General features: G+C 48.8%; 1 protein-coding gene across 6 annotated transcripts in view; it reads left to right on the top strand.

Annotated features, from left to right (window-relative positions):
* The first annotated feature begins 6,381 nt into the window (after window positions 1-6,381).
* PUF60 (poly(U) binding splicing factor 60) overlaps window positions 6,382-15,073 on the top strand; it is an 80,152-nt gene continuing 71,460 nt past the window's right edge. For all 6 annotated transcript variants that reach the window (XM_075581126.1, XM_075581125.1, XM_075581121.1 and 3 more), the window contains exon 1: window positions 6,382-6,533. In XM_075581126.1, coding sequence (XP_075437241.1) covers window positions 6,513-6,533 — 21 coding nt within the window. In that variant the 5' untranslated portion in view covers window positions 6,382-6,512. The remainder of the gene's footprint in view (window positions 6,534-15,073) is intronic.

Raw genomic sequence — 15,073 nt, 5'->3', positions numbered from 1 at the left:
TAAACAAGATGGCTACTGGTGCTGCCCTTTTACATGTTGGCTCACAGGGGCCTAAGCCTCCACCATGGAGAGCCTGGGGCAATATACTTACAACCTTGATGCAGCGCCTCCACCTGAGAGGGATCCCAACTTAGTGGGAGGAGCCCCTGACAGGACCCAAACAATGAACACACAATGTAAAATAGAAAGGCCTTTTCTGGAACACATATCTTATACTCTATAACGTCTATTACTCTATAGGACTAAAGGTACAAGTACCCACACGCCTCACATGGCTGTATCCCACCACCGTGTAACCCACACCGTGTCCTGAGAATCCCAGTCCCACAGTGTCCCACAATGTCCCACAGTGTTCCACAATGTCCCACAGTGTTCCACAATGTCCCACAGTGTCCCACAATGTCCCACAGTGTCCAACAATGTCCCACAGTGTCCCATACCCAAACCCAATATGTGTGACCGCGCGGCCCACTAATTTGAAGGTAGTTATAGTTGGTGCACTGGTTGTAAGGTACGCCGACAAGAAACCAGCTAGGGATCTGCCGTCTGCCTCCGCGTAGGGTGGTGTCCCGCTGGAGTGTCCCACTGTGATGATAGTCTCTGATTCTGCCACCGTAGCCTGGTCCCAGACCACTGGTATCTGGGTCGTGCAGCATGCAGCTGTGTCCCTGAATTATATATGTAGCTAAAGGAGTAGGGTTCCTGACTAAGGGCCTGTCCCTGTACCAGCCACAATCTATCAGCGTGAGTCGGGGCCTAGCTGGGGCCTAGGGGGAAATCTGGCCTAGTGCAGAGGATCACAGACCCCTGCACATACACCTCTTACCCCTATCCTGTCCCAGCTCTGACTGACTCCTCCTCTTCCAGCGCGCGAATATCTATCTCCTGTCTCAGGAAACCTAGCTGCGCGATTGGCTCCCTGGCATCACATGGTATCCTGCCCCTGAGCACTATGGGGCTTCTAGTCCCAGCAGAACCTATGCCTATGGGCCGCCGCCTGCGCTCACTCCACTGCGCATGCGCAACCCTTCCATGGCCGCCACACACTCTCTGCACATGCGCGAGCCACCGCGCATGCATATACACCATTCCAACATGGCGGCGCCCTGCAGAGGGGCCGCCGGCGAGTCCGCCGGCCACCCGCAACCACCCGACAGCAGCGCAGGTAAGAGGAGAGAGGGCGGGGAACCGGGGAGCAAGAGGGGACCTGGCTACACAGGTCAAGGAGATGTTAAGAGTAGGGGTTATAGAAGAGTCCCATAGTGACTGGTGCAGTCTCCTTGTTCTAGTACCCAAACCAGATGGGAAAGTACAGTTCTGTGTTAACCTAGGGAAAGTAAATGTGGTCTCACAGTTTGATGCATACCCAATGCCCGGAGTAGATGAGTTGCTTGACTCCTTAGGAGAGGCCGATTACATAACCATTCTGGATTTGACGAAGGGGTCACTAGGTGCTTATCCAAAGTCCCCGCTCTCAAAAATCCTCACTTTAAAAGTGCTTTAATTATTCGTATGCCTCGAATATAGGCCTAGGAGCAGTCTTGTATCAATACTTTAATGGCGTGGAACATCCTATTCTGTTGCTAAACCGGAACTTATTCCCTAGAGAGGTGAAATACGCGGCCATAGAGAAAGGGAGGCCTTGGCAGTAAAATGGGCAATCGAGTCAGTAAAATATTATTTAACCCGATTCCATTTTGTATTATTTACCGTCCACGCTCCGTTAAAAATGGCTTCATACCATGAAGGACTCCAACCCCAGATTGACAAGATGGTACCTGTCCCTCTAGCCGTTCTCTCTCAACATCCAGCCCAGGCCGCGCAATGGGAATACAAATGACAAATGCTGGCTTCTTGTCCCAGGAGGAAGTGGAGGGACAGGCTTCAGCCACGGAAAGGCCCAGCGACCCACAAACAAGGGGAGTGAAGCAGGGTCAACCCCCTCAGCAAAAGCTTAGCACTATTTGGGAAGCGAATAGTTAACTCCTGCCTAGAGTGAGTGAGACTGCTCTGTGATGAGTGAGACTGCTTTAAAATGAGTGAGACTGCTTTAAAATGAGTGAGACTGCTCTGTAATGAGTGGGACTGCTTTATAATGAGTGGGACTGCTTTATAATGAGTGAGACTGCTTTATAATGAGACTGCTTTATAATGAGTGAGGCTGCTTTATAATGAGTGACACTGCTCTGAAATGAGTGAGACTGCTCTGTAATGAGAGAGATTGCTCTGTAATGAGAGAGATTGCTCTTTAATGAGAGAGATTGCTCTGTAATGAGTGAGACTGCTTTATAGTGAGTGAGACTGCTCTGTAATGAGAGACTGCTCTGTAATGAGAGAGACTGCTTTATAATGAATGAGACTGCTTTGTAATGAATGAGACTGCTTTATGAGTGAGACTGCATTGCAATGAGTGAGACTGCTCTGTAATGAGTGAGACAGCTCTGTAATGAGTGAGACTACTCTGTAATGAGTGAGACTGCTCTATAATGTGTGAGACTGCTCTATAATGTGTGAGACTGCTTTATAATGAGAGAGACTGCTTTATAATGAGTGAGACTGCTGTGTAATGAGAGACTGCTCTGTAATGAGAGACTGCTTTATAATGAATGATACTGCTTTATAATGAGCGAGACTGCTTTATGAGCGAGACTGCGTTGTAATGAGTGAGACTGCTTTATAAAGAGAGACTGCTTTATAAAGAGAGACTGCTCTGTAATGAGTGAGACTCCTTTATAAAGAGAGAGAGACTGCTTTATAATTAGTGTGACTGCTCTGTAATGAGTGAGACTGCTTTATAATGAGTGAGACTGCTTTATAATGAGTGAGACTGCTCTGTAATGAGAGAGACTGCTTTGTAATGAGTGAGATTGCTCTGTAATGAGTGAGACTGCTTTATAATGAGTGAGACTGCTCTGTAATGAGAGACTGCTTTATAATGAGTGAGACTGCTCTGTAATGAGTGAGATTGCTCTGTAATGAGTGAGATTCCTCTGTAAGGAGTGAGACTGCTTTATAAGGAGAGAGAGACTGCTTTATAATGAGTGTGACTGCTCTGTAATGAGAGAGACTGCTTTATAATGAGTGAGACTGCTCTGTAATGAGAGAGACTGCTTTGTAATGAGTGAGATTGCTCTGTAATGAGTGAGACTGTTCTGTAATGAGTGAGACTGCTTTATAATGAGAGACTGCTCTGTAATGAGAGACTGCTCTGTAATGAGTGAGACTGCTCTGTAATGAGTGAGACTGCTCTGTAATGAGTGAGACTGCTCTATAATGTGTGAGACTGCTTTATAATGAGAGAGACTGCTTTATAATGAGACTGCTTTATAATGAGTGAGACTGCTTTATAATGAGAGAGACTGCTTTATAATGAGACTGCTTTATAATGAGTGAGACTGCTCTGTAATGAGAGAGACTGCTTTGTAATGAGTGAGATTGCTCTGTAATGAGTGAGACTGCTTTATAATGAGTGAGACTGCTGTAATGAGTGAGATTGCTCTGTAATGAGTGAGACTGCTTTATAAGGAGAGAGAGACTGCTTTATAATGAGTGTGACTGCTCTGTAATGAGAGAGACTGCTTTATAATGAGTGAGACTTCTTTGTAATGAATGAGACTGCTTTGTAATGAATGAGACTGCTTTGTAATGAATAAGACTGTTTTGTGAGTGAGACTGCTTTGCAATGAGTGAGACTGCTTTATAATGTGTGAGACTGCTTTATAATGAGACTGTTTTGTAATGAGAAACTGCTTTATAATGAATGAGACTGCTTTATAATGAGCGAGACTGCTTTATAATGAGTGAGACTGCTGTGTAATGAATGAGACTGCTTTATAAATAGACTGCTTTATAATGAGTGAGACTGCTCTGTAATGAGTGAGCCCGCTTTATAATGAGTGAGACGGCTTTGTAATGAATGAGACTGCTTTATAAATAGAGACTGCTTTATAATGAGTGAGCCTGCTTTATGAGTGAGACTGCTTTATAAATAGACTGCTTTATAAATAGTGACTGCTTTATAAATAGAGACTGCTTTATAATGAGTGAGACTGCTCTGTAATGAGAGAGACTGCTTTGTAATGAGTGAGATTGCTCTGTAATGAGTGAGACTGCTTTATAATGAGTGAGACTGCTCTGTAATGAGTGAGACTGCTCTGTAATGAGTGAGATTGCTCTGTAATGAGTGAGATTGCTCTGTAAGGAGTGAGACTGCTTTATAATGAGTGAGACTGCTCTGTAATGAGAGAGACTGCTTTGTAATGAGTGAGATTGCTCTGTAATGAGTGAGACTGCTTTATAATGAGCGAGACTGCTGTAATGAGTGAAATTGCTCTGTAATGAGTGAGACTGCTTTATAAGGAGAGAGAGACTGCTTTATAATGAGTGTGACAGCTCTGTGATGAGAGAGACTGCTTTATAATGAGTGAGATTGCTCTGTAATGAGTGAGACTGCTCTGTAATGAGTGAGACTGCTCTGTAATGAGTGAGACTGCTCTATAATGTGTGAGACTGCTTTATAATGAGAGACTGCTTTATAATGAGACTGCTTTATAATGAGTGAGACTGCTCTGTAATGAGAGAGACTGCTTTGTAATGAGTGAGACTGCTCTGTAATGAGTGAGACTGCTTTATAATGAGTGAGACTGCTGTAATGAGTGAGATTGCTCTGTAATGAGTGAGACTGCTTTATAAAGAGAGAGAGACTGCTTTATAATGAGTGTGACTGCTCTGTAATGAGAGAGACTGCTTTATAATGAGTGAGACTGCTCTGTAATGAGAGAGACTGCTTTGTAATGAGTGAGATTGCTCTGTAATGCGTGAGACTGTTCTGTAATGAGTGAGACTGCTTTATAATGAGAGACTGCTCTGTAATGAGAGACTGCTTTATAATGAATGAGACTGCTTTGTAATGAATGAGACTGCTTTGTAAATGAATGAGACTGCTTTATGAGTGAGACTGCTTTGCAATGAGTGAGATTGCTTTATAATGTGTGAGACTGCTTTATAAATAGACTGCTTTATAATGAGCGAGACTGCTCTGTAATGAGTGAGCCTGCTTTATAATGAGTGAGACTGCTTTGTAATGAATGAGACTGCTTTATGAGTGAGACTGCTGTGTAATGAATGAGACTGCTTTATAAATAGACTGCTTTATAATGAGCGAGACTGCTCTGTAATGAGTGAGCCCGCTTTATAATGAGTGAGACTGCTTTGTAATGAATGAGACTGCTTTATAAATAGAGACTGCTTTATAATGAGTGAGCCTGCTTTATGAGTGAGACTGCTTTATAAATAGAAACTGCTTTATAAATAGAGACTGCTTTATAATGAGTGAGACTGCTCTGTAATGAGTGAGACTGCTTTATAAATAGAGACTGTTTTATAATGAATGAGACTGCTTTATAATGAGTGAGACTGCTCTGTAATGAGTGAGACTGCTTTATAAATAGATAGACTGCTTTATAATGAGTGAGACTGCTTTATAATGAGTGAGACTGCTTTATAGAGACTGCTTTATAATGAGTGAGACTGCTCTGTAATGAGTGAGACTGCTTTATAATGAGCGGGACTGCTTTATAATGAGTGAGACTGCTGTGTAATGAATCAGACTGCTTTATAAATAGACTGCTTTATAATGAGCGAGACTGCTTTATAATGAGTGAGACTGCTTTGTAATGAATGAGACTGCTTTATAAATAGAGACTGCTTTATAATGAGTGAGACTGCTTTATAAATAGAGACTGCTTTATAATGAGTGAGACTGCTTTATAAATAGAGACTGCTTTATAATGAGTGAGACTGCTTTATAAATAGAGACTGTTTTATAATGAATGAGACTGCTTTATAATGAGTGAGACTGCTCTGTAAGGAGTGAGACTGCTTTATAAATAGAGACTGCTTTATAATGAGTGAGACTGCTTTATAAATAGAGACTGCTTTATAATGAGCGAGACTGCTCTGTAATGAGTGAGACTGCTTTATAAATAGATACTGCTTTGCAATGAGTGAGACTGCTTTATGATTTAGACTGCTTTGCAATGAGTGAGACTGCTTTATAATGAGTGAGACTGCTCTGTAATGAGTGAGACTGCTTTATAATGAATGAGACTGCTGTGTAGTGAGAGACCTCCCTGCTGTCACGTGTCACTGTGTCACACCTCCCCCTGCTGTCTGCCCTAGTACAGTCACACTGAATCCTCATCTCTGTCTCTGCTCAATAAAGTTACTTCAGAAAAGTGTTAAAGGGGAAAAAAACAGCCTTCCCAGATTGCCCTGCTCTCGCGAGTTTTCCCCTGGCCCTCCGCATTCAGACCGCCCCGCTCTCGCGAGACTTCTCCCGACTCCGTGCCTTCATGCCGCCGTGTGCTCTCGCGAGGTGCTCAGCATTCTTGCCGCTCTCGCGAGACTTGGTGCTACCGGCCTCCACACTTCACCCCATCCCTTCGGGAAGTCTCGCGAGACACGGCGAGCAGCCATCGCGGGCGGCGGAGAGTGAGCAGCGGGGGGAAGAGATGGCGGCCGCGGTCATGTTGGTGAGGGCGGGAAAAGGGAGGCGTGAGGCGCGGGAGTTCTGCGGATGGGAAATATATCTCTATATATAATATAGATCGGGGGATATGAGAGGTGTAAGGTCTGGGTGGGGGCAGATGGATATAGGGCTCAGCCTTGGTGGGATATATGGCTGTGGAGAACGATATCAGGAGTATGGGGTATGGCGGGTGTATGGGGCACTAGAGAGGGGTATGGTGGGTGTATGGGGCTCTAGAGAGGTTTATGGGGCACCAGAGAGGGGTATGGGGCACTAGAGGGGTATGGTGGGTGTATGGGGCTCTAGCGAGGGTTATGGGACACTAGAGAGGGTTATGGGACACTAGAGAGGGGTATGGGGCACTAGAGAGGGATATGGGGCACTAGAGAGGGATATGGGGCACTAGAGAAGGGTATGGGTCACTAGAGAGGGGTATGGGGCACTGGAGTGGGGTATTGTGGGTTTATGGGGCACTAGAGGGGTATGGGAGGTGTATGGGGCTCTAGAGAGGGGTATGGGAGGTGTATGGGGCACGAGAGGGGTATGGGGCACTAGAGAGGGGTATGGGGGGTGTATGGGGCGCTGGAGAGGGGTATTGTGGGTTTATGTTGCACTAGAGGGGTATGGTGGGTGTATCGGGTATGGCAGGTGTATTTGGCACTAGAGGTGGGTATGGGGCACTTGAGGGGTATGGCGGGTGTATGAGACACTGAAGAGGGGTATGGGGCATGAGAGAGGGGTATGGCGTGTGTATTGGGCACTAGAGAGGTTATGGGGGGTTTATGGGGCACGAGAGAGGGGTATGGCGGGTGTATGGGACACTGGAGAGGGGTGTGTGGGGCACTGCAGAGGCATATGGTGGGTGTATCGGGCACTGCAGAGGCTTATGGTGGGTGTACGGGGCACTAGAGGCATATGGCGGGTATATGGGGCATTAGAGGTATATGGGGCACAGGAGGGGCATTGCGGGTGTAGGGAAATTGTGGGTGTATGGAGCACTAGAGGGGTATGGCGGGTGTATTCGACACTATAGAGGGATTTGGTGGGTGTATTCGGTACGATAGAGGGGTATGGTGGGTGCATGGGGCACTAGCGAGAAATATGGCGGGTGTATGAGGGATTACAGTGGTATGGTGGGGGTATGGGGCACAGGAAAGGGGTATGGGGCACTAGAGAGAAATATGGTGGGTGTCTGGGGCACTAGAGAGGAATATGGTGGGGGTATGGGGCAGTAGAGACGGGTATGGCAGGTGTGTAGGGCACTAGAGGGGTATGGGGCACTAAAGTGATATGGTGGGTGTTTGGGGCACTAAAGAAGCATATGGCAGGTATATGGGGCACTGGGGAGGTGTATGGAGCACTAGAGAAGGATATGGTGGGTATTTGGGGCACTGGAAGCATATGGTGGGTGTTTGGGGCACTGGAGAGGCATATGGTGGGTGTTTGGGGCCCTGGAGAGGCGTATGGTGGGTGTATGGGTTTTGAGGCTGTGGAGATGGTGAGAAGGGTATGGGGGGGTTATGGCGAGTGGTATAATGCTCTGGAGGGTTAATATGTAAAGCAGAGGAGAGGGTGGGGAATATACCAGTAATGTACAGCTCTGTGGGGGGGAGGGGGGGTGTATGTGTTGTGAGAGGAAATGGGGATAAGGGGAGGGCTGTTGGGCAGTGGTTGAGTGGTAGGACCTGGGATGGGGTGATTATCTGCGTTTCTGCTGTGAAGAAGAGGATGATTCCCTGGGGGGGGGGAGGGAGGGGTTGATAGTGGCTCTGCAGGGTGGTTATGGGACTCAGGAGATGCGCACACAGACATCCCAAGATGTGGTGTGTGGGAAAGAGGAGCCGTGAGATTTGAATATGGACTATAGGATGGTATATGGCACAGGAGGCTGGGAGCGGTGAGAGATTGGATCTGAGCACCAGAGCTATTGTACACAGCGGGTGTTGTGAGAAGGAAGGTGTGATGCTGATTTTAGCATTCTACAAAGACCCGTATTTGTACTGTACAAATATGTATAACTTTAATGTGGAGAAGAATAGTGTTATGGGGACAAACATCTATATCCTGCTCAACCTGTATACACCCAAAAGTATATCAATGCATGTACAGTAGTATTATTTAATTCCTTAATGCTCCACTAGAAAGACACTAAAAAGGTGCATAAAATGTGCCAGTCCAAATGTATTGCCTGTGATGGGAAGAAATAAGACGTGTGTGTGTGTGTGTGTGGCTTTTTTGCAAAGTTGTGGCATTTTTTCCAGTGTAACCCACACATATAGACATATCTATATCTCTTATCAATATCACTTTTCTCCCAATGGGACTCGAAGCGCGTCAGTTACAGCACAGCGCGCAGTACGCCGCACATAGGAATGTTACAGACACAGTCCCTGCCCCGCAAAGCTTACAATCTGTTTTTGGTGCCTGAGGCACAGGGAGGTAAAGTGACTTGTCCAAGGTCACAAGGAGCTCACACCGGTAATTGAACCAGGTTCCCCTGCTTCACAGTCCACTAAACCTGCCACATTACCTCCACAAGTCCACTAAACCTGCCAAAATACAGCCACAAGTCCACTAAACCTGCCAAATTACCGCCACAAGTCCACTAAACCTGCCAAAATACAGCCACAAGTCCACTAAACCTGCCAAATTACCGCCACAAGTCCACTAAACCTGCCAAAATACAGCCACAAGTCCACTAAACCTGCCAAATTACTGCCACAAGTCCACTAAACCTGCCAAATTACAGCCACAAGTCCACGAAACCTGCCACATTACCGCCACAAGTCCACTAAACCTGCCAAATTACCGCCACAAGTCCACTAAACCTGCCAAATTACAGCCACAAGTCCACGAAACCTGCCACATTACCGCCACAAGTCCACTAAACCTGCCAAAATACAGCCACAAGTCCACTAAACCTGCCAAATTACCGCCACAAGTCCACTAAACCTGCCAAATTACAGCCACAAGTCCACGAAACCTGCCAAATTACCGCCACAAGTCCACTAAACCTGTCACATTACCGCCACAAGTCCCCTAAACGTGCCACATTACCGCCGCAAGTCCACTAAACCTGCCACATTACCGCCACAAGTCCACGAAACCTGCCAAATTTCCGCCACAAGTCCACGAAACCTGCCAAATTACCGCCACAAGTCCACTAAACCTGTCACATTACCGCCACAAGTCCACTAAACCTGTCACATTACCGCCACAAGTCCCCTAAACCTGCCACATTACCGCCACAAGTCCACGAAACCTGCCAAATTTCCGCCACAAGTCCACTAAACCTGCCCAGTGCAGGAGAGACTGGACGGAAGGATGGGGTTGGTGGCACAGCCCCGGCTGGTGCCTAGGTATTAGGCCAGGTCCCCGCTGCCTGCTGCAGCGCCCCCTGTGGCCGGGCCCACTACCAGAGGTGCGGCCAGATTTTCCTGAAGACAGGAAAATTGAGATCAATACTGGCGACGAGCGCGGTGGTCACGCCCCCCAGCGGTTCAACCAATGAGGACGAACTTGCCATAGCCTTAGGCCCCCTATGCAAATCTTCAGCCTTGCTCCCCTCCCCCCTCAATTAACTTTAACAAACGAATATTGTGCATTAGTATGAATACAGACTCTGCATTTATAATTACAGATTATTTAACATGAAAAGTAGAATATAATACTGATTGTACATTCTCATTGCAGGGGGGTGTGGGGGGGGCATAGTTATGTGCTCTGTGGGGGAGGGGGGCTAGTTGGGGCCCGCAGAGGTGCCTGTCAGGCCCACCGGCCTCCAGCGAGCCCACTCTGAGAGGCACCTCTGTGGATGTTCGGGTCGCTGGCAGGGTGCCTGGACACCCTAAGTCACCGACCTGGGACAGATGCCCCCCCGCCCCCCACTGTCAGTGGCCCCGTCCCACCACTGTCAGCGGCCCCACCCCCCACTGTCAGCGGCCCCGTCCCACCACTGTCAGCGGCCCCGTCCCACCACTGTCAGCGGCCCCACCCCCCCCACTGTCAGCGGCCCCACCCCCCCCACTGTCAGCGGCCCCACCCCCCCACTGTCAGCGGCCCCGTCCCCCCACTGTCAGCGGCCCCACCCCCCCCCACTGTCAGCGGCCCCACCCCCCCCCCCCCCCCACTGTCAGCGGCCCCACCCCCCCCACTGTCAGCGGCCCCACCCCCCCACTGTCAGCGGCCCCACCCCCCCCACTGTCAGCGGCCCCGTCCCACCACTGTCAGCGGCCCCACCCCCCCCCCACTGTCAGCAGCCCCACCCCCCCACTGTCAGCGGCCCTGCTGCTATATGTGGAATCCACGGGTGGTTTTTTTTCCGGCCCCCAAGTTATGTTGCTTTAGGCCAGCGGTGCGCAAACTGGGGGGGCGCAAGATTTGCTAGGGGGGTGCGGGGTTACAGAGGCCCATCTCCCCTTCCCCACGATATTTAAATTAAATGCCGGGGGAGGCGTGATGCCTCTGCAGCTCACTTGCCTGCTGGCAGCCGGGTCTTCTGCAACGCGTCGCCATGGCGATTAGGCGGCAAATGATGTCGTGAGGTCATATGACGTGGCACGTCAAATGACGCTGCTGGGTCATGTGACGTCACATGACTCGCAACGTCATATGACGCCGGGGGGGGGGGGTGCGACCGCTGGGCCTCCCAGGCTAGGGGGTACTCTCCAAAAACTTTGTGCCCCACTGCTCTAGGCGACCACCTGGTTTGCTTAGTGGTTAAGCTGGCCCTGGCACAGCTGTCCGTCACGCTCTCTTCCCGGCGTTCCAGCCCACACTGCACAGCAATGTAGTGAATGGGAGCTGTATCCGCAACGCTCTCTAACTGCGCGTGCGCGCTTTCCCCGGCGTGTATATATACAAGTATCTTAATCTTTTTTTCAAGTTACTTTATAAACATAGAGTTTAGACTTCGGAAGGATTATCTTCTTGCACTGTGTTAAATAAGTGTTTGCACAAGCAAAACCTGCCCTCCTTTATCACCCTCCCCTTATTTTACTTGAGTCCCTGATCACGAGAGAGTAAGAACAACACTTGATTTGCAAACACTCCCCTACAGAGAGACCCTTTAAATGCAACTGTCACTAACAGAAGCGACATCTTCTCTTTTATAGCACGGTTAGATGCTGTTTTCTATTCCCTCCATCTTCTCTTTTATAGCACGGTTAGATGCTGTTTTCTATTCCCTCCATCTTCTCTTTTATAGCACGGTTAGATGCTGTTTCCTATTCCCTCCATCTTCTCTTTTATAGCACGGTTAGATGCTGTTTTCTATTCCCTCCATCTTCTCTTTTATAGCACGGTTAGATGCTGTTTTCTATTCCCTCCATCTTCTCTTTTATAGCACGGTTAGATGCTGTTTTCTATTCCCTCCATCTTCTCTTTTATAGCACGGTTAGATGCTGTTTTCTATTCCCTCCATCTTCTCTTTTATAGCACGGTTAGATGCTGTTTTCTATTCCCTCCATCTTCTCTTTTATTGCACGGTTAGATGCTGTTTTCTATTCCCTCCATCTTCTCTTTTATAGCACGGTTAGATGCTGTTTTCTATTCCCTCCATCTTCTCTTTTATAGCACGGTTAGATGCTGTTTTCTATTCCCTCCATCTTCTCTTTTATAGCACGGTTAGATGCTGTTTTCTATTCCCTCCATCTTCTCAATGGGATAAACAGGACTGGGAACACCAGATTGCTTTGAGATAGATGTTAAAAAGATTGATCAGGTATGGAAAACTCCAGTCCTCAAGGGCCACCAACAGGCCTGGTATTAGGGATACCTCTGCTTTAGCATTGTGGCTCAGTCACTGATTGAGCCACCCATGCTGAAGCAGGGATGTCATTAATACCAGACCTGTTAGTGGCCCTTGAGGACTGGCGTTGGCCGCTCCCGGGAGAGATCACCCCTTGCTTTCCGCCTGTCAGTGAGAGCAGAGCCCTCGTTGTAGAACATGTTTCCTTTGTACATTATTAGGAAGCGTCCTAGTTTTATATTCCACTTTTATTAAGACCCTCAGATCATGTCACATTGTCATACTGGGCCGTAGGTGTATGTTTCTTGTAACGTGGGTACCAGGTGTTCCTACCAACCCGAGGAAAGCCGTGTGGGCATGAAGCGGTGCTTCTCTGGGCCGCTCTGCCCGGTGCCGCCTCAGTAACGGCAAGTTGCTATTTCTCAGTCAAATAGATAGTTTGCGTGAGGAGCGAGGTGCCTAGGGACGGGGACTCTGTACTTATACTGTGCGGTCCGTCTCCTTGTATACACAATGGTGTTTTTGTAGGGGAAAAAATGTCTTGAAGCAAAGAATTTATTTTCTTCTAAATAAAGGAATGTTTTAGAAAGTAATTTCCCCTCCCCGTTACTATTCCACCCCCGTCCCTAATAGTTTCATCACCTGGGATTGGTGTCGATTCCTAAAAATAAAAGTTCAGGCAGTCGTTGCATCTCAAACGTGCCGGTGTGCAACTCAAACGTGCCGGTGTGCATCTCAAACGTGCCGGTGTGCATCTCAAACGTGCCGGTGTGCATCTCAAACGTGCGGTGTGCATCCCAAACGTGCCGGTGTGCATCCCAAACGTGCCGGTGTGCATCCCAAACGTGCCGGTGTGCATCCCAAACGTGCCGGTGTGCATCTCAAACGTGCCGGTGTGCATCTCAAACGTGCCGGTGTGCATCCCAAACGTGCCGGTGTGCCTCTCACACGTGCCGGTGTGCCTCTCACACGTGCCCGTGTGCATCTCACACGTGCCCGTGTGCATCTCACACGTGCCGGTGTGCATCTCAAACGTGCCGGTGTGCATCTCAAACGTGCCGGTGTGCATCTCAAACGTGCCGGTGTGCATCCCAAACGTGCCCGTGTGCATTTTTTGGACGGCAGATAATGTGTTCCTTCCCAGAGAACTAGAGCTAGCCAATCATTCTTGGCACACAAGTCGTGCAAAAGCAGATTTACTTATACCACATGTTTCCACGTGCCAGGAACTAATAACCTGCCCGGCAGCTTCCTGCTTATCTCCTCTCTGTAAGGGGGTCTGTGCCGCTTGTAACCTCTCCCAGTTCTTTCCCAGGCACGATCTCCGGGGTATCGGGGTACTGGGTTTCCTTGTGTTGTTCGTCCTCGGATCTCTTTGATTCCGGGTTTGTAGCCAGTACAATTAGTGCTGCATTTAAGTCGCCTTTGACTTTTGATCGGCCTAGTTCTGGAAGTAGCCAACTCCAGTCCTCAGGGGCCACCCAGGGGAAAGGTTTGAAGGATATCCCTGCTTCAGCACAGGTTAGTCTGAAGCTGAGACTGATTGAGCCACCGGTGTTGAAGCCGGGATATCCTTAAAACCTGACCTGTCGGGGAGTCTTGAAGACTGAAGTTGAGAACCCCTGTTGTTGGGAGTCACTGTATATAAGGGTCACCTTCACCCCCCAAAACAATGTGCATAATGTCGGCAGCATTAAAAAGACTTTAAATGTCTGGCTATTGCCGAAAGTTTATTAAAAAAATTGTGTTACAGGATCCTGTCTTTTCTTGAAGCCCTCAAATCTCTTATTCCACCCCTGGTGTCTTTATTTTGCCCCACCACTTCTGCTTGGAGGGTTTTGAATATATCTAGCACTTTCCATCCACCATTTTCTTCGTACAGAAGTACTTCCTGGCGGTTCCTATACTTCCCCCCCTTCCCAGACTTGAACTCGGCCTGTTCCCGGTGTTTCCGTTTCACTGTTACCAGTGCCATTTTCAGCAAGTTGTTCTCATCTGCAGACAATTTGTGATGTTTCTCTGTAACAGTATTGATAAGAAACCCCCAAAGGTGCACGTGCTGCGGTTATCTGCCTGTATCTTCCATTTCAGGAAGTGCCCCTTTCAGCCTTTTGTTAGGGGTGGGAAGTGACCTCTTACCTCCCTGTACCAAACAGAAGTGCAGTGTCCTGCACAATGTCTTTAGAAAGCCTGCCAAGTCCTCTGCGAGGTTTCAGCATGTGGCTGCTGTGAGCTGTATGAAATGCTTGTTTTCCAAGCATAGTCTGGCATGTGATGCGAGAATAAAATAAAAGGCTTTTATTTATCTCAGTACGCTGTGCTGGTCCTACTCATAGGGGATAGGAGGCCCTCTGCTGGTTAGCTGAGAAATAAAACACGTACGTGTGCCCTCTTCGGGGCCTCGTACGTGTGCCCTCTTCGGGGCCTCGTACGTGTGCCCTCTTCGGGGCCTCGTACGTGTGCCCTCTTCGGGGCCTCGTACGTGTGCCCTCTTCGGGGCCTCGTACGTGTGCCCTCTTCGGGGCCTCGTACGTGTGCCCTCTTCGGGGGCCCCGTACGTGTGCCCTCTTCGGGGGCCCCGTACGTGTGCCCTCTTCGGGGGCCCCGTACGTGTGCCCTCTTCGGGGCCTTGTACGTGTGCCCTCTTCGGGGCCTCGTACGTGTGCCCTCTTCGGGGCCTCGTACGTGTGCCCTCTTCGGGGCCTCGTACGTGTGCCCTCTTCGGGGGCCCCGTGCGTGTGCCCTCTTCGGGGCCTCGTACGTGTGCCCTCTTCGGGGCCCCGTGCGTGTGCCCT

Source organism: Ascaphus truei, chromosome 2 (assembly GCF_040206685.1).
Source record: "Ascaphus truei isolate aAscTru1 chromosome 2, aAscTru1.hap1, whole genome shotgun sequence".
Taxonomy (NCBI): domain Eukaryota; kingdom Metazoa; phylum Chordata; class Amphibia; order Anura; family Ascaphidae; genus Ascaphus; species Ascaphus truei.
The sequence above is the reverse complement of the archived record's forward strand: the minus strand, read 5'-3'. Positions and strand labels throughout refer to the sequence as shown.